Source organism: Littorina saxatilis, linkage group LG16 (genome assembly GCF_037325665.1).
Source record: "Littorina saxatilis isolate snail1 linkage group LG16, US_GU_Lsax_2.0, whole genome shotgun sequence".
In the NCBI taxonomy this organism is placed as follows: domain Eukaryota; kingdom Metazoa; phylum Mollusca; class Gastropoda; order Littorinimorpha; family Littorinidae; genus Littorina; species Littorina saxatilis.
In genome coordinates, this window is record NC_090260.1 from 17,711,204 (window position 1) to 17,736,203 (window position 25,000).

A 25,000-nucleotide genomic window follows, 5' to 3' on the forward strand; every position below is an offset into this window, starting at 1 on the left:
GAAATCCAAACGCAATCCGCCTTGTTCGATTTTATGGGCTTGGACGAAAGAGCAAGAAAAGCAAAAGCTGGAGTCCAGTCTGGACGAAACTGCTATCAAGAACGCAGAATTTTTTCTGAGTTTTTATTTTAGCCGTAAGCGCCATTTCTCATTTCGAATTTCTCATAACTGCTGTTCACCGCAGTGAAACCAACAAAGGGGCCTCACTCTGGAAGAGTTTCCTGCTCCGATAAACATGGCGCTTACGGCTAAAAAAAACTCAGAAAAAAAATCAATTCTGCGTTCTTGATAGCAGTTTCGTCCAGACTGGACTCCAGCTTTTGCTTTTCTTATTTTTCTCTATCGTCCAAGCCCATAAAATCAAACAAGGCGGATTGCGTTTGGATTTCCCTCTTTCAGATGACTTGAGATTGCCCCCCCTTGAATCCGGTTTCGTGTCAAGGCCAGTTGAACTGGCCGCGTGTTCAAGATGCTCGCCGAGTGCTTCGCGAGCACTTTCCTGCTCTGCTCTAAGAAACGGCTTTTTGTCATTCGCACTGCGAGCGACCCGTGGCGAACCAATTGCTTCGTTTCCGGCCGATTTATGTGGAGCACGTGATGCGCACAAAAAATATTGGCGGTCAAGAAGTGTCGTCTGCGCAATGATCGCGGCGGCTTTCTTGACCGCCAAGGACGACCACGCACGTTGTGAGACGTCATTCGTTAGACCTCATATTGAGGTCAGTTCTTGCCGACGTTGCGCTCCGAACTCGGCGATCACGGGTTCAAAATCCAGAACCGGGCAGAGTTCTTTGTTTCAATCAGGGACCTCAATACATGGTTATTCTTGTTTCTCCCGTTTTCTTTTTCTTGAATAATGTTGTTTTGAGTGCCAGTGTCAGTGTGCAGGTTTCAGGTTGTGCCTAAGAGGAATATTTTTTCACTCTTCAGTTTCATCGAATCATGTGTCTGTGAATGGGTCAAAGGTTGTCAGAGTTTGATAGCTGAGCTCGGAAAACTATAATTATGTGTCCATGTGAAAAACGGTCTCTCTTTCTCCCTCCCCCTCTCTCTCGCTCTCCCCCCCCCCCCCCCTCTCTCTCTCCCCTCTCGCTCTCTCTCCCCCTCTCTCTCTCCCCTCCCTCATCTCCAGCTTTCTCTGTCTTAAAATTGTCCACACCAATTGAAAGTGAACTTACATCCCGTTTAATTCGACACAATGCACATAACCAATCCAACACAATCACGTGACACAGCAGTTACATACAATTCTTTACAAAGGAAACCAAGTCATACATGAACATTTCATAGTGTCTTCATACAATTCCACACAATCTCTCAGTTATGGAATTTCATCTGATCTTAAAGATACCGTCCTTCTTGCATGAACCACAAAGTAAATCACCATTGATCCAGCAGACTTTTACAAGGAATCTTTCTTTCTTTATTTGGTGTTTAACGCCGTTTTCAACCACGAAGGTTATATCGCGACGGGGAAAGGGGGGAGATGGGATAGAGCCACTTGTCAATTGTTTCTTGTTCACAAAAGCACTAATCAAAAATTTGCTCCAGGGGCTTGCAACGTAGTACAATATATTACCTTACTGGGAGAATGCAAGTTTCCAGTACAAAGGACTTAACATTTCTTACATACTGCTTGACTAAAATTGACTATATTCTATACAAGAAACACTTAACAAGGGTAAAAGGAGAAACAGAATCCGTTAGTCGCCTCTTACGGCATGCTGGGGAGCATCGGGTAAATTCTTCCCCCTAACCCGCGGGGGGATCCTTCTTGCATGAACCACAAAGTAAATCACCATTGATCCAGCAGGCTTTTACAAGGAATAAGACTAAGAGCTGAGCATATCCTGCGACTTGGACCAAATCAAAATCTGCCACCCAGGAATTTTCTGTGCAAAGCAGGATTTGTTTTTATTTATCTATTTATTTAATTTCATTTTTTATTGGAGGGGGGGGGGGGGGGGGGGGGGGCAAATGTGTATTGATTTTGCAACCGATATCCATGTCAAATCAGCAAAACTAATTCCGCAAAAAAAAGTCTCCCTGAAACAGGAAGCAGAGCTCTGGGGTGTAGGTGTATGGCATTAGTATTGGTGTTGGTATCATAAATCGTCCTGCGAGGCAACCCTCGTGGAAATTCAGACTGCTTTCTCACTGGGGAAAGCGAGCTGCCATACAGTAAAGAGCTACCCATTGTTTGGTTTCTTGTTCCTGCATGCGTGAATTCATGTTTCCAAGCCCTGCAACTTTCGCTGTGAACTTGGGATCTTTATCGTGCGCATGCGTGCACACGGTGATGTTCGGACACCGAGGAGAGTCTGCACAAAGTTGACTCTGGGAAATAAATCACCTTCGGGTCGAACCCACGCTGATAGTGCAACTGGTTTCAAGCCAGCGCCGCCACTGACTGAACTACCCCCCCCTCCCACCCCTCCCGAGCTATCTCCCCTGGTGCGTGTCAAATTGGAAAGAAACATTTATCCCTTCCAAAAGACTGGACAGATCTTTGGTGACTTACATGATGCTTCAGACAGGAAAGAAACACGTTTTTTCTAATGAGCTACAGTTGTGGGTCTTGTTCGATCCGTTTCCATTTAAACACGTCATGAGTAACAAACAGATCACAGATCAAGTCAAGCTGGACTAGCAAGAAAGCTGTCAGAAGTATGTTAACAAGACTGCATGAAAGCTGTCAGAAGTATGTAAACAAGACTGCAAGAAAGCTGTCAGAAGTATGTAAACAAGACTGCATGAAAGCTGTCAGAAGTATGTAAACAAGACTGCAAGAAAGCTGTCAGAAGTATGTAATCAAGACTGCAAGAAAGCTGTCAGAAGTATGTTAACAAGACTGCATGAAAGCTGTCAGAAGTATGTAAACAAGACTGCAAGAAAGCTGTCAGAAGTACGTAACCAAGACTGCATGAAAGCTGTCAGAAGTATGTAAACAAGACTGCATGAAAGCTGTCAGAAGTATGTAAACAAGACTGCAAGAAAGCTGTCAAAAGTACATAAACAAGACTGCATGAAAGCTGTCAGAAGTATGTAAACAAGACTGCATGAAAGCTGTCAGAAGTATGTAAACAAGACTGCAAGAAAGCTGTCAGAAGTATGTAAACAAGACTGCATGAAAGCTGTCAGAAGTACGTAAACAAGACTGCATGAAAGCTGTCAGAAGTATGTAAACAAGACTGCATGAAAGCTGTCAGAAGTATGTTAACAAGACTGCATGAAAGCTGTCAGAAGTATGTAAACAAGACTGCATGAAAGCTGTCAGAAGTACGTAAACAAGACTGCAAGAAAGCTGTCAAAAGTACGTAAACAAGACTGCATGAAAGCTGTCAAAAGTACGTAAACAAGACTGCATGAAAGCTGTCAAAAGTACGTAAACAAGACTGCATGAAAGCTGTCAAAAGTACGTAAACAAGACTGCATGAAAGCTGTCAGAAGTATGTAAACAAGACTGCAAGAAAGCTGTCAGAAGTATGTAAACAAGACTGCAAGAAAGCTGTCAGAAGTATGTAAACAAGACTGCATGAAAGCTGTCAGAAGTATGTAAACAAGACTGCATGAAAGCTGTCAAAAGTACGTAAACAAGACTGCATGAAAGCTGTCAAAAGCACATACACAAAACTGCAAGAACAGCTTTCTGTATGAATCTGGTGCCGAAACTACCAAGTTCTCACCTTGTGACTAAGGGCGAATCCAAGACGCGCTTGTGATATAAGCAAAACTGGGTTTCAAGTGTATATCATTTTGCTTCCAGGGCAAATGTGCATAAGAAAGTTACCAACTGGGTGGAAGCCAGCCTTGGGTCAGATTGATCAACATTGCAAACATTACCTCTTGTGATCTGACCTAGCGGCTAGCTAGTACTCAACCAGTTGGTAACTTTCTCATGTACTCTACACCAGCCAAGGAACCTGGCCCATTACAGTTAATAAAATTATAAGATATTAACTGATTAGGGTATAGGTAGGCGAGGTCTTGGATTTTGCTCCATTTGAGAAGTCTCCTGTGCCCCAATCTACGACTTGCCTCTTTTCTCCTCGTGGTGTCTCTAAGTTCACCTGCTTGCTAGGACTCACTCTCGTCTAAAACACAATTTTGTCCGTTTTTGTGTGAACTTAAAACAAAGGTTTCTCTGCATCTGCTTTCTTCCCAAGCAATTGTTTAGCCAACAGCAAAGCAAAGTTGAAACAAAACAAAACAAAAATAAAATGTAAAACAGTTCAACTTCAAGCAACATTATTTACATACTTCTGCGCTTCTAAAAACAATGCAAACCGTTCCCTGCTGCAACTGTACATTTGCGCCAAACACCAACAATAAATTAAACTCACTTACAATAGACACATTTAAAAATAAAATAACAGCCAGGGTTATTATTGGCTGTGTTAGAGTTGCGCCCCTTTCAAATATAGTGAGTCAAGCACGCATGGCACAGGTCAGTGACAGCAATTGGAAGCAGAGACTAGTAAGCTCCTGTCCATCTGACGAACGACAAGAAGACGACGGATTTTTTTTAGCTCCGATAAACATATTTTCAAAATACCAGGGTGTCATTTTGAGTGGACACTTCATACAGTGCCGTTCACATGGCAGGGTGTCATATTGAGTGGACACTTCATAAAGTGCCGTTCACATGGCAGGGTGTCATATTGAGTGGACACTTCATAAAGTGCCGTTCACATGGCAGGGTGTCATATTGAGCGGACACTTCATAAAGTGCCGTTCACATGGCAGGGTGTCATATTGAGTGGACACTTCATAAAGTGCCGTTCACATGGCAGATTGTCTATCAACTTTTCCCTAAATGTTGTCTCTTTGAAATCTCTCCCGAGTTGTCAAGGCGAAGTTGGCAACAAGTCTGCCATGTGAACTGCCCTTGCTGATGATTTAAGTTCGATCTAGGCCAGATTTAGCAGCGACTCCAAAACTCAGTGGACCGCTGCTCGACTCAGCCATGATTTGGCACCTGTAGATGTTTCCTTTTGCGCTTACTGATTGGTTAGCTCTATCCACTGAGTTATATATAGCTATCCAAAATACTCTTCCCGCATAACGAGGTAGCTGCGATAGCTGAACTGGCCGAGAATTGCTGGTTTGAGCATTTTGCACTGTTCACATGGGCAGCGGTTTTGATTGGACTTGGCGCCGACTGCCATCGCTTGAAAGTTTGGGGGAAGTTGCAGAAAGAAAGTCTGCCATGTGAACAGCACTCACTGAGCTAATTAAATTCATTTTTTATTTTGTTAAATTTTTTTCCCCGTTCATGGGCTGAAACTCCCACGTTCACTTATGTTTTAGCACGAGTGGATTTTTACGTGTATGACCGTTTTTACCCCGCCATGCAGGCAGCAATTACGCCGATTTCGGGGGAGGCATGCTGGGTATTTGTGCGTTTCTATAACCCACCGAACTCTGACATGGATCACAGGATCTTTTCCGTGCGTACTTGGTCTTGTGCTTGCGTGTGCACACGAAGGGGGTTAAGTCACTAGCAGGTCTGCACATATGTTGATCTGGGAGATCGGAAAAATCTCCACTCTTAACCCACCAGGCGGCAGCGACCGGGATTCAAACTCACGACCTCCCAATTAGGAGGCCGACGTCTTACCACCAAGCCACTGCACCTGTCTATTAAATTCCGAGCACTGAAAAACTATGATCGCTTGTCTTCACTGATCTCTTTGTTTGTTTGGGAATTTGCTTTGCTCGCCGTTTCCAAAGGGGCATAACTCTTCCCCAGCCAATAGAATCCCGACCGAGTTATTTCACAAAACAATCTGTTGGTGGGTAGCATAGAAGCCTGGAGGAGAGCTTCTGTCTTTGGGGAAACATCTTCGGAGGCAAAGGCAAAATGTCCTAACAGATAGGTCATCAGTTCTACCACACATCCACAAAACTACCAATAACTTTCATATAAGGAAATGTAAGGCTTTGGGCAGTGACTAAACAAACTCCTTTTGTTTAATTTCAAATAGCAACTTCAACCATTCACACGCATCAGACGACTCTTGTAGTCAAAACAGACACACAAACCAATGTTTTCACAACTTCAAAGTGCACGCTGATTGCACTGACAAACAAACAAACAAACAAGCGATTTGACCAGAACACAAATCAAACACTGACAAAAGCACTGAGAAATGTCCAAGCAAGGGTATGGCAAGCGAATACTCTGAATTTCTGGAAATGTCTTGATGGCTATCGATCAAGCACTGTTGCAGGCATCTAAAATGTCTTGATGGCTATCAATCAAGCACAGTTGCAGGCATCTAAAATGTCTTGATGGCTATCAATCAAGCACAGTTGCAGGCATCTAAAATGTCTTGATGGTTATCAATCAAGCACTGTTGCAGGCGTCTAAAATGTCTTGATGGCTATCGATCAAGCACTGTTGCAGGTGTCTAACATCAGTGCACATCTTGTTCCCAAATCATGATGACAGATGCATGGATGTAGATTCTAGGCGTCTTTCAAAACCTACATACCTGTCCATTTGTCATTTACCTTTCTACCAAATAACACACTCAACTCTTTGCCAACAAAAACAGACATAATTTAACACATTCCCCCTTTAAAAAAAACTTGCTTTCCAGTTTTTCTGTTCATAACCTCTTAAAATCAAAAGTACGTACTTCCATTTTAAGATTCTCCCCCTTTAAAGGCCAGATTTTCACACATTTTCTGAGGTCTTAACATTGGGGGTACACTTCACTGTAGTCAATAGAAGAAATGGACAAATGCAAATTCGGAATACAGAAAATAACACAACAGAAACATTACAAACCAACCAATCCAAATGGAGAGAAGAAAACAAAATAATAATAACAGAAACAGAGACACTAAGCTCAACCATAAACTTGACACAAAAATCCTGACTCTTTGCCCTATCACCCATCTTTGCTGACACAGAACAATCTGGCTTATTCTCAGAATTAACAAAAAACATGAGAAACAAATACACTCTTTTCCTTTTTGAAGCGTAAAATACTGTCGGGGTACAAAATGAATTATCAAACGCAAAGCCTTCTTAAACAAATGCCTGAAGGATTAAAGAGAGTAAAACGCAAATAGCACCATCAAATCTTGCCCCAAAATAATAAGCACACAGGAAAAATTACTCCAAATCAGGGAGGGAACAAAAATGTTGACAAAAAAGTAGTTAAGTACAAAAGATAAGTTAATTCTTATCTCTCTAAAGTGCCTCGCTAAATCATGCACTGAACCAAATTAATGCTCAATTGCAATACACCCAATTCTATCCACAAATTATTTCCTTTTTCGATACTATCTACATTTTTTTCTCCATCACATTACAGTTAGGTTAGATGTTAGATAATGTTTATAATAATCATAAAGTTCAATCACTTAAATACATCAATTAACAGTTCCGCGGCCATCCTGGATTTCGCGTATGTGCATATTGTTTTTTCAAGAGTTTTTTGAGAATATATCTATTCAAGGATAATTTCTGGTTGATTTGAACGCGTAGATTAAGTCTGCAGAAAGCGCAATGATTACATCAGGCACACAAAAACGCGATTTTCCATTTATTCCTTTGATTTGAACGCATGCACAGATCGTTTTTGCGAGTGTTTTTGTTATTCCTCCTCTTCCGGTTTCCTTCTTCGTTCAATGTAAACGCTGAAACTGTTAACTGGTGTATTTTACATAATTTTTATTTGTTTTCCACAAAAGGTAAATTATCTGATAATATATAGCTAGATCACTGAGATGTTCAATATTTTTCATGATTTTCTTCCACTAAAAGGAAATTATATGATAAAGTTAAGATCACTGAAATACGGATCACCGTGCGCTATAATCAACTTTCTATCAAATCAAGCACACACACACCACCATCAGACTGACACTGTAGAACTTTCTATCAAATCAAGCACACACAAACACCACAATCAGACTGACACTGTAGCAAGCTACATGTATCTCCAAAGCACAAAACAAAAAAATTGATAACCAATAACTTATACTATCTGTAAAAGCAAGGTAAAATCTACATAATAAATCTACCTTATCAACAACTCTTAACAAACAAATTAAAGAATAGTTCTAAAATAAAAGGTGAAGTAAAATCATTGATGAATAGCTTTGGCACTGTTAGTGTCATTGCATCTAAATATAAATTAAGTAGATGTGCAACGCCAAGGCACTGCATACCCCAGCGAAAGAAAAACCTCTCTCTTACTCTCTCTCTCTCTCTCTCTCTCTCTCTCTCTCTCTCTCTCTCTCTCTCTCTCTCTCTCTCTCTCTCTCTCTCTCTCTCTCTCTCTCTCTCTCTCTCCGAGGCTCTCTCTCAAACACACACATACGGAATTTCTACCCGTCCAAAGCGGCCTTGGGTGGCGTTTGCTCAAAAAATGGGGGCGCCGATTGCACCCACCGTATTTATGTTAGTATGGTCCCAATTTTTGGTGAACTTCCATCTTCAACTGTAGCCCGTAGCCGGGCACAAAGAATCCTTCTTTATCATGTATTATCGGTATGAAAATTTCGCAAGTCGATTACAGTATAGCGTTCGTGGGATACCTCCAGCTTCGCTGGGATAAAAATAATTAAAGAAAGAAAAAAATCATGATTTTCAAGTTCTGCGAATGCAACACCCTTCTTCATCAACATCCAACAAGCGAAACTACTGACTTGAAAAGATACACAGCACTGCAACATCTTGCCAGCACAAGCTTCTATCGTATAGCGTCCCTGACACAAAATCTTGCCAGCACAAGCTTCTATCGTATAGCGTCCCTGACACAAAATCTTGCCAGCACAAGCTTCTATCGTATAGCGTCCCTGACACAAAATCTTGCCAGCACAAGCTTCTATCGTATAGCGTCCCTGACACAAAAATGAAGAATACTTAAGTTTTCTCTGAGTGGGTATTCAGTCAGGAATTATACACGCTTCAAAAGCAATATATACATGTGGAGGCATTGTCATTCAAAGCACGAACAAATAACAGCAAGAAGGATTGTTAACATTCATACAAATCTTGTCAACAAAACAAAAACAAAAAAAGTGTACAAATCTTATCAAATCATCAAAAAAGTCATTCCTACAAATCTTGTCCAGACAGTACAAAACTTATCAAAACGTCAAAATATTAAAGAAAAGTTGTGAAATTCACAATGTTTTGACCATCAGCCTGTGTTCGGTATTGAGAAGAATCAAACATTGAACAATTTCTTATGAGTATGATTTTGAGAAGTCCCAAAATATCAAAATCACAAATACAATGGATTCGACCCACGCACACACTCACACACACACAGACACAGACACAGACACAGACACTCACACACAGACACACAGACACACAGACACACACACACACACACACACACACACACTTTGATAATCACCCTCTTTCAAGACACTGCCTTTTCAGTTTTTCTGGGCATTTACGACACATCCCGTTTTGTGAAAACAGTTCAGCGCACCTTCTCGGATCTGGCCACGCTTTTTAAATGGAATAAGACCATCCCTCCACTTGGTCACATACCAACACTGAACAGACTGGGTGTTACACGGGATAAGACCATCCCTCCACTTGGTCACATACCCAAGGTCAAGGTCATCCAAGGTCATGCAACACAAAGCTGTTAATTCAAGACATAGGAAGTACAATGGTGCTTATTGGCTCTTTCTACCATGAGATATGGTCACTTTTAGTGGTTCACAACCTTATTTTGGTCACATTTCATAAGGGTCAAAGTGACCTTGACCTTGATCATATGTGACCAAATGTGTCTCATGATGAAAGCATAACATGTGCCCCACATAATTTTTAAGTTTGAAACAGTTATCTTCCATAGTTCAGGGTCAAGGTCACTTCAAAATATGTATACAATCCAACTTTGAAGAGCTCCTGTGACCTTGACCTTGAAGCAAGGTAAACCAAACTGGTATCAAAAGATGGGGCTTACTTTGCCCTATATATCATATATAGGTGAGGTATTGAATCTCAAAAACTTCAAAGAAAATGTGAAAAATAGGTTTTTTTAGACAACATTTATGGCCCCTGTGACCTTGACCTTGAAGCAAGGTCAAGATGCTATGTATGTTTTTTGGGGCCTTGTCATCATACACCATCTTGCCAAATTTGGTACTGATAGACTGAATAGTGTCCAAGAAATATCCAACGTTAAAGTTTTCCGGACGGCCGGCCAGCCGGACGGACGGGGGGGACGGACGGACAGACGACTCGGGTGAGTACATAGACTCACTTTTGCTTCGCATGTGAGTCAAAAACAATTGCCCCTGTGACAATGAAGTGTACGGAGAGCACCCAGGCTGTTAATTTTTGGTATGTGACCGTATGAACGAAACTCAGTCTTATCCCAGGTAACAGCATGGCCAGGTCTGAGACGATGAGTCAAATGTTTTCACGAGAAGGAGTGTGCCTTTACACCTGTCAAAAGGTACCTCTGTTATATAACAGTCCTCTGTTATATAACTGTCCTCTCTTATATAACTGTCCTCTGTTATATAACGGTCCTCTTTTTTGAGACGAGATTTTCTCAGATTGTTACATTGTCTTTGAATGAGGATACGAAGGCATCACACAATTAACTCATTTTCTTAACAACAAAATAAAAAATCATACACACAAAAAGATCCACCCTTTTATTATCATCCATAGCTTAATTAGTTAATACTTTGAAATCTGTAACCGCTGCCAGCACACCAACATAATATATATATCATCCAGCCATTAACATGGAGACGTACAAACAAGGTAAAAACATTAACATTAACCATACCTTTTGCCGCTTTCACCACATCAAAAACAACATCTCCGAGAGTGCACAGCCAAAAGTAAGTATCATTTAGCTTGACAACAAAAGCTTTGAAAACATCAGAACTTGAATGTACAGCACAAAAACTAATGACAACTGCAAACCAATATCTGCAAAAGAACAAGCACAACAATGTCCCTTTTGACTGTGACGCAATAGTAATGACAACCTCTCTCTCTTCTGCTCTCTCTCTCCCTCTTCTGCTCTCTCTCTCTCTCTTCTGCTCTCTCTCTCTCCCTCTTCTGCTCTCTCTCTCTCTCTCGCTCTCTCTCTCTCTCTCTCTCTCTTCTGCTCTTTCTCTTCTGCTCTCTCTCTCTCTCTCTCTCTCTCTCTCTCTCTCTCTCTCTCTCTCTCTCTCTCTCTCTCTCTCTCTCTCTCTCTTTCACTCACACATACACACACATAAGAGCATGTTTATAAATATAAATCTTTGATCAAAATCCAGGTCCACGACTGCAGTTAAAAAAAGCAAAAGAGCTGTTGTACCACCACCTCCTGACAAGTCAAATATCAGCTGTCTAAACAACAAACAAACGTTTAAACTTTTCCTTGTATACTGGTGGAAGAAGGGGGGGGTGAGAGGGGGGGAATAAGAGGAGGGGGGGGGGGGTAGCAAACCACATGTAATATCATCCAAGTAGTCAATATATGAGTTTCACAAGTATTCATGACAAAAGTTTTTCTCCAGTATTGGTGACACGAAGGCTCTTTCTCATTACTGATGTCAGTGCTTCATCAAACGTACACAGGATGAGTTTCACAAGTTTGTCAGACACACTCTTTCAAATATTTTCATCTCTACGATCAGAGTTTGTTACTGGCAGAAAAGAAAATTAATGATGAAAACGATGTCCACCAGTGTTCGTTCATGTAATGCCCAAAACAATGCTGACTCCTGTCTAATCCCTCCCTGCCATCTGAGAAAAGTTGAATAATATCAAACGACCGATGCATGATATCTACCGACCCATCAGGGATCCTGTAGCTCAGTGTTGAATAATATCAAACGACCGATGCATGATATCTACCGACCCATCAGGGATCCTGTAGCTCAGTGTTGAATAATATCAAACGACCGATGCATGATGTCTACCTGATACATGATGTCTACCGACTAATAGGGGATCCTGTAGCTCAGTGTAGAATAATATCAAACGACCGATGCATGATGTCCACCTGATGCATGATGTCTACCGACTAATAGGGGATCCTGTACCTCAGTGTTGGTCGAGCAATGGATTTGTACGTGGGAGTTTTAGCCAATGAAAGAAGAAGAATGTTACAATAAGGAAAATCGACCCTGTTCAGTTCAATATCGTGTGGTGTAAACGTTCAACCCTGCAGAAAAGAAGAATGTTACAATGTGGGAAATCTCCCCTGTTCAGTTCAACATGGTGTGATGGTAGCTTTCAACCCTGCTGGTGTCAATTTAGGCTGTCCTCAATGGAGTCTGAAGTTGTCTTCACTAAGACTTTGCAATGTCTGTTTACCAAACATTCAGGGCCAAAGCTTTGTGAAGCAAGCTTGATGAAGTAGACTTTGTAATGTCTGTTTACCAAACATTCAGGGCCAAATCTTTGTGAAGCAAGCTTGATGAAGTAGACTTTGTAATGTCTGTTTACCAAACATTCAGGGCCAAAGCTTTGTGAAGCAAGCTTGATGAAGTAGACTTTGTAATGTCTGTTTACCAAACATTCAGGGCCAAATCTTTGTGAAGCAAGCTTGATGAAGTAGACTTTGTAATGTCTGTTTACCAAACATTCAGGGCCAAATCTTTGTGAAGCAAGCTTGATGAAGTAGACTTTGTAATGTCTGTTTACCAAACATTCAGGGCCAAAGCTTTGTGAAGCAAGCTTGATGAAGTAGACTTTGTAATGTCTGTTTACCAAACATTCAGGGCCAAAGCTTTGTGAAGCAAGCTTGATGAAGTAGACTTCATGAAGTTGACTTTGCACAATAAACATCAGGCTTTAGAGTTAAAGGCGTAGCCGGGGTGTTTAAGGCGCCTGTGCTTTTATTGCCGCAGATTTTCAACAGTTCTGGCGAAAATCATACATCGCTTTCATCCTTTCTAAAAATACCTTTCAACAGAAGGCAGTGTATCGAGCAAGTCATCAGGCAGGCACATGTACCTCAAGGTTGTCTACAATAATATACACCAAAAATGTTTCCTTAGCTTCTGTGAAAAGAACTGATGGCCAAAAAGAATTGATGTCAACGTGCAATTTTGGCGTTACTCGATTCTTGGCGATGTTGATGTCTTTGTGCTTTGGACTAAGTAAATCATTCTGCATGAGAAATGTTCTCTTAAATACAACTGACAATACATGATTTAACATTCTTTTATCTGTCTATCCACACCAAGAATGAATATAAACTTTCTTTCTTTCTTTATTTGGTGTTTAACGTCGTTTTCAACCATTCAAGGTTATATCGCGACGGGATGAATATAAACACTATTAAAAAAAAAAAAATTTAAAATAAAAAAATTTAAAAAAAATTAAAAAAAACCCCAGTGTTTTGTCCTTCTGAAAAGCTGTTTAAAATGGGTTACGCCAAAATTCCACAACAACGTTAAAAATACTGAATGGAGAAAAGCCTCACAGTGTATGTGTCGGTTTGTGTGGGTGTAAGTGGCCCGGCTGAAATGACTGTCTGCACGCAGCTGGAAACAGCTCCCTCCTCCGTCCTTGCCGGACGTAGCAAGTGCAGCAGTGTGCTGATCAGCCTAACTAGTCATCCGCTGGAGTCGTATCTTCAACACTGTAAATGTTCCCTAAGTGACTCGACACTTCTGCACACGTACATCTACACACCTCTTGCCTGTATGTCAAATAATAAAATAATAATGTACATTTTTTTTTTAAAATAGAATTTAAAAATTAAAAATAATGCACTGTTACAAACACGATTACGCATTTCTTTCTTGTATTTTACGCTCAATGAAAAAATTTTCACGCACCATACGCACTTTACCCATATTGCGGCACAAACTAGCTCTTGTGCAGCAACAACCTATCCAAATCTTGTAAAGTCCATACGAAACATGAAAAGGAAAGACAGGACAAAATGCATGTACAACCAAATCACAATCGTTCAAGTAAGAGCCTGTCGGTATCAAACTTAACAGGCAAAGTCACGCAAGATAAGGCGAAAAAACCTCCCCTCAACCAAAAACCCTTCACATGATGATGGGTTGATCCTTTCATGTGGAATCAACACCCCTCCCCCCCCCTCCCCCTGTGACGAGCATAATCCACATGCATTTCCAGCTGCACTGTTTTCACAAGAAAGTAGTTGTGTATTTGGTGGGATGGTCATGGCGGGAATACTCTGAAAAATGAAAAACATTTGTCTCGCAGCATTTTTCTGATGGCTTTTCTTGCCTGTCACTGACTGAACGAGGAAGGAGAGTTAAATGAATCCGTTGATGAAACTGAACGAAATTGTCGTACACAATTCTTTGAGGCTTGAAAATAAGCTCAAACCACTGATGTAAAATCTTCTCACATAAACTCTTTTGAGGTCAGAAAATGATCTCAAACCACTGATGAAAAATCTTCGAACATTCAACTCTTTAAAGCCCCAAATCATCTCCAACCATTGATAAAAAAATCTACTCGCACATAATTCTTTGAGGCCAAAAAACAAGAAAGGTAGGTTGTTGGAACCTTTGTTTTTCACAAAACAATACATTCACAGATATTTCGATCCAACGGTCTTTGAGGCCAGAAAATAAACTCAAACCACTGTTGAAAAATCCTCTTACACACAGCTCCTTGAAGCCTGGAAACAAAACTCTAATCGCTGATGACAGCACACGCCGCACACAATTACCACCACTCCTAGAAGCCTGGAAACAAACCTCTAAATCGCTGATGACAGCACACGCCGCACACAATTACTACCAACTCCTTCAGGTAGAAAATAAACTCAAAAAAGTCGACGACAGAATATCTCGCACACAATTAACTCTCTCACTCCGCAAGCGCTGACAAATGAGCGTTTTTTCAGTGTGTGTGTGTCGAGAAACTCTCACAAAAGCACTTACACACATTCATCCGGTGTGAAACGATTCCCAGTGTTAATTGTCACATGCAATGAGATTCATTTGTTCCGGGCACAAATATGAATTTGTCTGCATCAAAGTCGTTGAAGCTCTACCCCCCTCTCCCGCCGTTTTCCGCGTTTGCCTTTGCCGTGTGGCGGCAACTTGCTGTTCCCCGGCAACAGGGCGCTGGTGTAAGGAGGCGGTGGATCCTGCACAACACAGAGAATTATGATCCTGTAAAACACACACAATAATTATCCTGTAAGATACACACAGAATTATGATCCTGTAAAACACACACAATAATTATCCTGTAAAACACACACACAATTATGATCCTGCAAACCACAAACACAATTATGATCCTGCAAAACACACACACAATTATGATCCTGTAAAACACACACACAATTATGATCCTGTAAAACACAATTATGATCCTGCAAAACACACACACTATTCTTTTTTTCTTCTTCTTTTTATAAATAATAAAGTCTTTGTTCTTGTTCTTCTTCTTATCAAATAATTACCCTGTAAAACACACAGAAAATATTATGATCCTCAAAAATAACAATCGTGCAAAATGCACAAATAATTATGATCCGGAAAATAATTATCTTGAAAAAACCGCATATCAAGAGTAAGCTTAACAAGAAGAGCAAACACTGAACCAACATTTCTTGGCATTGAATATGGCATCAGAGCGGCCCAGAGAGATGGCAGAGGGCTGGCTATATAATCTATAGAATGAATGTGGCACCAGAGCGGCCCAGAGAGACGGCAGGTTATATAATCTATAGAATGAATATGGCATCAGAGCGGCCTAGAGAGATCTTTCTTTCTTTTCTTTATTTGGTGTTTAACATCGTTTTCAACCGTTCAAGGTTATATCGCGACGGGGAAAGGGGGGGGGGGAGATGGGATAGAGCCACTTGTTAATTGTTTCTTGTTCACAAAAGCACAAATCAAAAAATTGCTCCAGGGGCTTGCAACGTAGTACAATGTATTACCTTACTGGGAGAATGCAAGTTTCCAGTACAAAGGACTTAACATTTCTTACATATTGCTTGACTAAAATCTTTACAAACATTCTAACCCACGGGGGGTGCCTAGAGAGATGGCAGGGGGCTGGCTATATAGTCTATAGAATGAATATGGCATCAGAGGCTAAAGAATCACCTAATTTCAAACTTCTAGCTCCAAAACATTGAAGAAAATGAAAACATTCAAGTTTGTCAATGAAACTCGAACTCTCATCGTGTCTTGAGGTCATGGAAAGCTGGATGTGTGTGAAGCTTCAGACCTCCAGCTCTTTTTTTTTCAAACAAACTGAACCCCGCTTTGATCTGAAAAAGGGACACAGTTTACCTCCACACCCCCCCCTCTTACCACACACACACACACACACAAACTCACCCTGAACTTTTCCACAATGACGGCCGCTGCCCCACCACTACCACCACCTCCACCACCACTATCAGATGCTCCCGCTGACGACCCTGCTGCTGCCGACGATGCCGCAGCCACCGCCCCGCTGTTCGGCTTGTGAACTTGACCCGACCTTGACGGCTCGGATGATGACCCTTCTGACCCCTGCGAAGAACCCTGACCCTGACCTCCTCCGCCCCTGCTCCTCCCGCTGCGGTGCTGGTTGGAGGTCAGGGCTGCGGTCTGGGAGTTGCCGCTGCGTTGCCGGTTGTGCGACCTTCTCAAGGTCATGGTGAGTTTGCGGGCCTTGGACTTGCGCGGGTTGCTGCTGGGCGTGTGCACGGCGCACACCTTGATGAAGACGGCCATGACGATCACCAGCCCCGAGCTCATCAGCATCACCGCCCACCAGTGGATCTGTTGCCGTCAAAACCCTCAATTTCTTCATTTTTCAAATTATTTTCATTTTTATATTTAGTCAAGTTTTGACTAAATATTTTAACATCGAGGGGGAATCGAAACGAGGGTCGTGGTGTATGTGCGTGTGTGCGTGTGTGTGTCTGTGTGTGTGTGTGTGTAGAGCGATTCAGACTAAACTACTGGACCGATCTTTATGAAATTTGACATGAGAGTTCCTGGGTATGAAATCCCCGAACGTTTTTTTCATTTTTTTGATAAATGTCTTTGATGACGTCACATCCGGCTTTTCGTGAAAGTTGAGGCGGCACTGTCACGCCCTCATTTTTCAACCAAATTGGTTGAAATTTTGGTCAAGTACTCTTCGACGAAGCCCGGGGTTTGGTATTGCATTTCAGCTTGGTGGCTTAAAAATTAATTAATGACTTTGGTCATTAAAAATCTGAAAATTGTAAAAAAAAATAAAAATTTATAAAACGATCCAAATTTACGTTTATCTTATTCTCCATCATTTGCTGATTCCAAAAACATATAAATATGTTATATTCGGATTAAAAACAAGCTCTGAAAATTAAATATATAAAAATTATTATCAAATTTTTTTTTTCGAAATCAATTTAAAAACACTTTCATCTTATTCCTTGTCGGTTGCTGATTCCAAAAATATATAGATATGATATGTTTGGATTAAAAACACGCTCAGAAAGTTAAAACAAAGAGAGGTACAGAAAAGCGTGCTATCCTTCTCAGCGCAACGAATACCCCGCTCTTCTTGTCAATTCCACGTGCACTGCCTTTGCCACGGGCGGTGGAGTGACGATGCTACGAGTATACGGTCTTGCTGTCCACTACTTGACTAAATATTGTATTTTCGCCTTACGCGACTTGTCTTTTCTTTATTGTCCCATCGCTGGGAAATTTGGGTCGCTTCCTCCCAGTGGAAAGCTAGCAGCAACGGAGTCGCGCTACCCAGGTGTCTGCGTGTTAAGGTGTGTTCAGCCACCTGCACTTATGGCAGAATGACCGAAGTCTTTTACGTGCCATTGTGATGACATAATTATGGAGGTGGGATATGGCTTCCGTCTCTGAGTCTTCACATAAAGTTGACCCGTGTCCGTCCCGGCCCGAATTTGAACCTGCGACCTTCCGATCACAAGTCCAGTGCTCTACCAACTGAGCTACCGGGCCCCCCTCATATAGCTGACATAAAGTTGACCCGTGTCCGTCCCGGTCCAAATTCGAACCTGCGACCTTCCGATCACAAGTCCAGTGCTCTACCAACTGAGCTACCGGGCCCCCCTCATATAGCTGACATAAAGTTGACCCGTGTCCGTTCCGGCCCAAATTTGAACCTGCGACCTTCCGATCACAAGTCCAGTGCTCTACCAACTGAGCAACCAGGGCCCCACAGTTTCTCTACCAACTGAGCTACCAGGGCCCCACAGTTTCTCTACCAACTGAGCTACCGGGGCCCCACAGTTTCTCTACCAACTGAGCTACCGGGGCCCCACAGTTTCTCTACCAACTGAGCTACCGGGGCCCCACAGTTTCTCTACCAACTGAGCTACCGGGGCCCCACAGTTTCTCTACCAACTGAGCTACCAGGGCCCCACAGTTTCTCTACCAACTGAGCTACCGGGGCCCCACAGTTTGGATACAGTGAAAACCCTCTTTTAAGACTCCCTCTTTTTTTAAGACCTAGTGCAATGCGTTATTCATTTATATATGTTTGTGATTACACTCCCAACACCAGGCATGGGAATTGAAAGAAGTAAAAAAAGGCTGAAAATCTGTAAGTAATAGCTAAGTCGACGGCGTGAATCGCCTTGCCTTACTAGGGGGGTCCGGGGGCATGCCCCCCCTCCACCCCCCTCCCCCGCCCCCCCCCCCCCCCCCGAAAATTGTTTTTCTCCAAAGAACCCAAATGGTGCAAATTTTGGTGTCATCTGAGCTCCAAGTTTGCCATTAAATTCTGTTTTTAGAACCATTTTTGCCTCCCCCATTTATTTTTTCGGCGGACACTTTTGCTTTTTCGGCGGAACAAATAAATATTTCGGCGGAAATTTGCCTTTTGGCGGACAATTCCCATCCCCACAACACACATACAACAACCCCCCCTCCCCCATTTAGACACTATTTTGAAAGACTTTTTGAGCACAACACCTGTACAGTCATCTCTCTGTTCTATACACACCTCAATCCAGTCTTTGATGCTGCGGAGGGTTTGGGGGTTGAAGATGAGATTCTTTAATCTCGCCAGCGGCCCGTCTGCGTCCACCCCTCTACATTTGTGGAACACGTCGCAGTAACCCCTGAAATTATTACACGGGGACCCTGCAACACACAACAATACAGCATTAAGGCGGGGAAATAAAGTGTGCAAAATATTATTGCACCCATTTTAGTACCCCAACTAAAACATTCATGCCCGTGTCATTTAATTCATTCAACCTTTCTATGCCATTGAAGGCTCTCCACTAGGCTACCTGGCACACTTTTCGGATCAAAGATGCCTGTTATAGGTATCATGTGATGGTACGTAAGAATGCTGCCAAAATCGACCTGACAAAAACCTCAGGTACCAGTTTACAAATCATCAGTAAATAAATGCAGAATAGGCGCAAGTTGGAAACTTTTACATACGAGAAGAAAGCAAAATCAGTCATAACCAGGACAGGTTGCTTTGTTTTGCTATCATGCATTATCTAACCAGGACAGGTTGTTTTGTTTTGCTATCATGCATTATCTAACCAGGACAGGTTGCTTTGTTTTGCTATCATGCATTATCTAACCAGGACAGGTTGTTTTGTTTTGCTATCATGCATTATCTAACCAGGACAGGTTGTTTTGTTTTGCTATCATGCATTATCTAACCAGGACAGGTTGTTTTGTTTTGCTATCATGCATTATCTAACCAGGACAGGTTGTTTTGTTTTGCTATCATGCATTATCTAACCAGGACAGGTTGTTTTGTTTTGCTATCATGCATTATCTAACCAGGACAGGTTGTTTTGTTTTGCTATCATGCATTATCTAACCAGGACAGGTTGCTTTGTTTTGCTATCATGCATTATCTAACCAGGACAGGTTGTTTTGTTTTGCTATCATGCATTATCTAACCAGGACAGGTTGCTTTGTTTTGCTATCATGCATTATCTAACCAGGACAGGTTGTTTTGTTTTGCTATCATGCATTATCTAACCAGGACAGGTTGTTTTGTTTTGCTATCATGCATTATCTAACCAGGACAGGTTGCTTTGTTTTGCTATCATGCATTATCTAACCAGGACAGGTTGCTTTGTTTTGCTATCATGCATTATCTAACCAGGACAGGTTGCTTTGTTTTGCTATCATGCATTATCTAACCAGGACAGGTTGCTTTGTTTTGCTATCATGCATTATCTAACCAGGACAGGTTGCTTTGTTTTGCTATCATGCATTATCTAACCAGGACAGGTTGCTTTGTTTTGCTATCATGCATTATCTAACCAGGACAGGTTGCTTTGTTTTGCTATCATGCATTATCTAACCAGGACAGGTTGCTTTGTTTTGCTATCATGCATTATCTAACCAGGACAGGTTGCTTTGTTTTGCTATCATGCATTATCTAACCAGGACAGGTTGTTTTGTTTTGCTATCATGCATTATCTAACCAGGACAGGTTGTTTTGTTTTGCTATCATGCATTATCTAACCAGGACAGGTTGTTTTGTTTTGCTATCATGCATTATCTAACCAGGACAGGTTGCTTTGTTTTGCTATCATGCATTATCTAACCAGGACAGGTTGCTTTGTTTTGCTATCATGCATTATCTAACCAGGACAGGTTGCTTTGTTTTGCTATCATGCATTATCTAACCAGGACAGGTTGCTTTGTTTTGCTATCATGCATTATCTAACCAGGACAGGTTGCTTTGTTTTGCTATCATGCATTATCTAACCAGGACAGGTTGTTTTGTTTTGCTATCATGCATTATCTAACCAGGACAGGTTGCTTTGTTTTGCTATCATGCATTATCTAACCAGGACAGGTTGCTTTGTTTTGCTATCATGCATTATCTAACCAGGACAGGTTGCTTTGTTTTGCTATCATGCATTATCTAACCAGGACAGGTTGTTTTGTTTTGCTATCATGCATTATCTAACCAGGACAGGTTGTTTTGTTTTGCTATCATGCATTATCTAACCAGGACAGGTTGCTTTGTTTTGCTATCATGCATTATCTAACCAGGACAGGTTGTTTTGTTTTGCTATCATGCATTATCTAACCAGGACAGGTTGTTTTGTTTTGCTATCATGCATTATCTAACCAGGACAGGTTGTTTTGTTTTGCTATCATGCATTATCTAACCAGGACAGGTTGCTTTGTTTTGCTATCATGCATTATCTAACCAGGACAGGTTGTTTTGTTTTGCTATCATGCATTATCTAACCAGGACAGGTTGTTTTGTTTTGCTATAATGCATTATCTAACCAGGACAGGTTGCTTTGTTTTGCTATCATGCATTATCTAACCAGGACAGGTTGCTTTGTTTTGCTATCATGCATTATCTAACCAGGACAGGTTGCTTTGTTTTGCTATCATGCATTATCTAACCAGGACAGGTTGCTTTGTTTTGCTATCATGCATTATCTAACCAGGACAGGTTGCTTTGTTTTGCTATCATGCATTATCTAACCAGGACAGGTTGTTTTGTTTTGCTATCATGCATTATCTAACCAGGACAGGTTGCTTTGTTTTGCTATCATGCATTATCTAACCAGGACAGGTTGCTTTGTTTTGCTATCATGCATTATCTAACCAGGACAGGTTGTTTTGTTTTGCTATCATGCATTATCTAACCAGGACAGGTTGCTTTGTTTTGCTATCATGCATTATCTAACCAGGACAGGTTGTTTTGTTTTGCTATCATGCATTATCTAACCAGGACAGGTTGTTTTGTTTTGCTATCATGCATTATCTAACCAGGACAGGTTGTTTTGTTTTGCTATCATGCATTATCTAACCAGGACAGGTTGCTTTGTTTTGCTATCATGCATTATCTAACCAGGACAGGTTGCTTTGTTTTGCTATCATGCATTATCTAACCAGGACAGGTTGCTTTGTTTTGCTATCATGCATTATCTAACCAGGACAGGTTGCTTTGTTTTGCTATCATGCATTATCTAACCAGGACAGGTTGCTTTGTTTTGCTATCATGCATTATCTAACCAGGACAGGTTGTTTTGTTTTGCTATCATGCATTATCTAACCAGGACAGGTTGTTTTGTTTTGCTATCATGCATTATCTAACCAGGACAGGTTGCTTTGTTTTGCTATCATGCATTATCTAACCAGGACAGGTTGCTTTGTTTTGCTATCATGCATTATCTAACCAGGACAGGTTGCTTTGTTTTGCTATCATGCATTATCTAACCAGGACAGGTTGCTTTGTTTTGCTATCATGCATTATCTAACCAGGACAGGTTGCTTTGTTTTGCTATCATGCATTATCTAACCAGGACAGGTTGTTTTGTTTTGCTATCATGCATTATCTAACCAGGACAGGTTGCTTTGTTTTGCTATCATGCATTATCTAACCAGGACAGGTTGTTTTGTTTTGCTATCATGCATTATCTAACCAGGACAGGTTGTTTTGTTTTGCTATCATGCATTATCTAACCAGGACAGGTTGTTTTGTTTTGCTATCATGCATTATCTAACCAGGACAGGTTGTTTTGTTTTGCTATCATGCATTATCTAACCAGGACAGGTTGTTTTGTTTTGCTATCATGCATTATCTAACCAGGACAGGTTGCTTTGTTTTGCTATCATGCATTATCTAACCAGGACAGGTTGTTTTGTTTTGCTATCATGCATTATCTAACCAGGACAGGTTGCTTTGTTTTGCTATCATGCATTATCTAACCAGGACAGGTTGTTTTGTTTTGCTATCATGCATTATCTAACCAGGACAGGTTGTTTTGTTTTGCTATCATGCATTATCTAACCAGGACAGGTTGCTTTGTTTTGCTATCATGCATTATCTAACCAGGACAGGTTGCTTTGTTTTGCTATCATGCATTATCTAACCAGGACAGGTTGCTTTGTTTTGCTATCATGCATTATCTAACCAGGACAGGTTGCTTTGTTTTGCTATCATGCATTATCTAACCAGGACAGGTTGCTTTGTTTTGCTATCATGCATTATCTAACCAGGACAGGTTGCTTTGTTTTGCTATCATGCATTATCTAACCAGGACAGGTTGCTTTGTTTTGCTATCATGCATTATCTAACCAGGACAGGTTGCTTTGTTTTGCTATCATGCATTATCTAACCAGGACAGGTTGCTTTGTTTTGCTATCATGCATTATCTAACCAGGACAGGTTGCTTTGTTTTGCTATCATGCATTATCTAACCAGGACAGGTTGTTTTGTTTTGCTATCATGCATTATCTAACCAGGACAGGTTGTTTTGTTTTGCTATCATGCATTATCTAACCAGGACAGGTTGTTTTGTTTTGCTATCATGCATTATCTAACCAGGACAGGTTGCTTTGTTTTGCTATCATGCATTATCTAACCAGGACAGGTTGCTTTGTTTTGCTATCATGCATTATCTAACCAGGACAGGTTGCTTTGTTTTGCTATCATGCATTATCTGACCAGGACAGGTTGCTTTGTTTTGCTATCATGCATTATCTAACCAGGACAGGTTGCTTTGTTTTGCTATCATGCATTATCTAACCAGGACAGGTTGTTTTGTTTTGCTATCATGCATTATCTAACCAGGACAGGTTGCTTTGTTTTGCTATCATGCATTATCTAACCAGGACAGGTTGCTTTGTTTTGCTATCATGCATTATCTAACCAGGACAGGTTGCTTTGTTTTGCTATCATGCATTATCTAACCAGGACAGGTTGTTTTGTTTTGCTATCATGCATTATCTAACCAGGACAGGTTGTTTTGTTTTGCTATCATGCATTATCTAACCAGGACAGGTTGCTTTGTTTTGCTATCATGCATTATCTAACCAGGACAGGTTGTTTTGTTTTGCTATCATGCATTATCTAACCAGGACAGGTTGTTTTGTTTTGCTATCATGCATTATCTAACCAGGACAGGTTGTTTTGTTTTGCTATCATGCATTATCTAACCAGGACAGGTTGCTTTGTTTTGCTATCATGCATTATCTAACCAGGACAGGTTGTTTTGTTTTGCTATCATGCATTATCTAACCAGGACAGGTTGTTTTGTTTTGCTATCATGCATTATCTAACCAGGACAGGTTGCTTTGTTTTGCTATCATGCATTATCTAACCAGGACAGGTTGCTTTGTTTTGCTATCATGCATTATCTAACCAGGACAGGTTGCTTTGTTTTGCTATCATGCATTATCTAACCAGGACAGGTTGCTTTGTTTTGCTATCATGCATTATCTAACCAGGACAGGTTGCTTTGTTTTGCTATCATGCATTATCTAACCAGGACAGGTTGTTTTGTTTTGCTATCATGCATTATCTAACCAGGACAGGTTGCTTTGTTTTGCTATCATGCATTATCTAACCAGGACAGGTTGCTTTGTTTTGCTATCATGCATTATCTAACCAGGACAGGTTGTTTTGTTTTGCTATCATGCATTATCTAACCAGGACAGGTTGCTTTGTTTTGCTATCATGCATTATCTAACCAGGACAGGTTGTTTTGTTTTGCTATCATGCATTATCTAACCAGGACAGGTTGTTTTGTTTTGCTATCATGCATTATCTAACCAGGACAGGTTGTTTTGTTTTGCTATCATGCATTATCTAACCAGGACAGGTTGCTTTGTTTTGCTATCATGCATTATCTAACCAGGACAGGTTGCTTTGTTTTGCTATCATGCATTATCTAACCAGGACAGGTTGCTTTGTTTTGCTATCATGCATTATCTAACCAGGACAGGTTGCTTTGTTTTGCTATCATGCATTATCTAACCAGGACAGGTTGCTTTGTTTTGCTATCATGCATTATCTAACCAGGACAGGTTGTTTTGTTTTGCTATCATGCATTATCTAACCAGGACAGGTTGCTTTGTTTTGCTATCATGCATTATCTAACCAGGACAGGTTGCTTTGTTTTGCTATCATGCATTATCTAACCAGGACAGGTTGCTTTGTTTTGCTATCATGCATTATCTAACCAGGACAGGTTGTTTTGTTTTGCTATCATGCATTATCTAACCAGGACAGGTTGTTTTGTTTTGCTATCATGCATTATCTAACCAGGACAGGTTGCTTTGTTTTGCTATCATGCATTAT

General features: G+C 41.1%; 2 protein-coding genes and 1 long non-coding RNA gene across 3 annotated transcripts in view; 1 reads left to right on the plus strand and 2 right to left on the minus strand.

Moving 5' to 3' along the window:
• LOC138950564 (uncharacterized) overlaps positions 1-25,000 on the plus strand; it is a 478,836-nt gene that overhangs the window by 270,766 nt on the left and 183,070 nt on the right. The gene's annotated exons all lie outside the window — the stretch shown is intronic.
• LOC138950553 (uncharacterized) overlaps positions 1-25,000 on the minus strand; it is a 204,190-nt gene that overhangs the window by 129,506 nt on the left and 49,684 nt on the right. The gene's annotated exons all lie outside the window — the stretch shown is intronic.
• LOC138950542 (disintegrin and metalloproteinase domain-containing protein 10-like) overlaps positions 7,533-25,000 on the minus strand; it is a 45,202-nt gene continuing 27,734 nt past the window's right edge. The window contains exons 16-18 of the mRNA XM_070322260.1: positions 18,914-19,053; positions 16,291-16,719; positions 7,533-15,083 (exon numbers count right to left, since the gene is read on the minus strand). Of these exons, the coding sequence (XP_070178361.1) occupies positions 14,967-15,083; positions 16,291-16,719; positions 18,914-19,053 (686 nt within the window). The 3' untranslated portion in view covers positions 7,533-14,966. The remainder of the gene's footprint in view (positions 15,084-16,290; positions 16,720-18,913; positions 19,054-25,000) is intronic.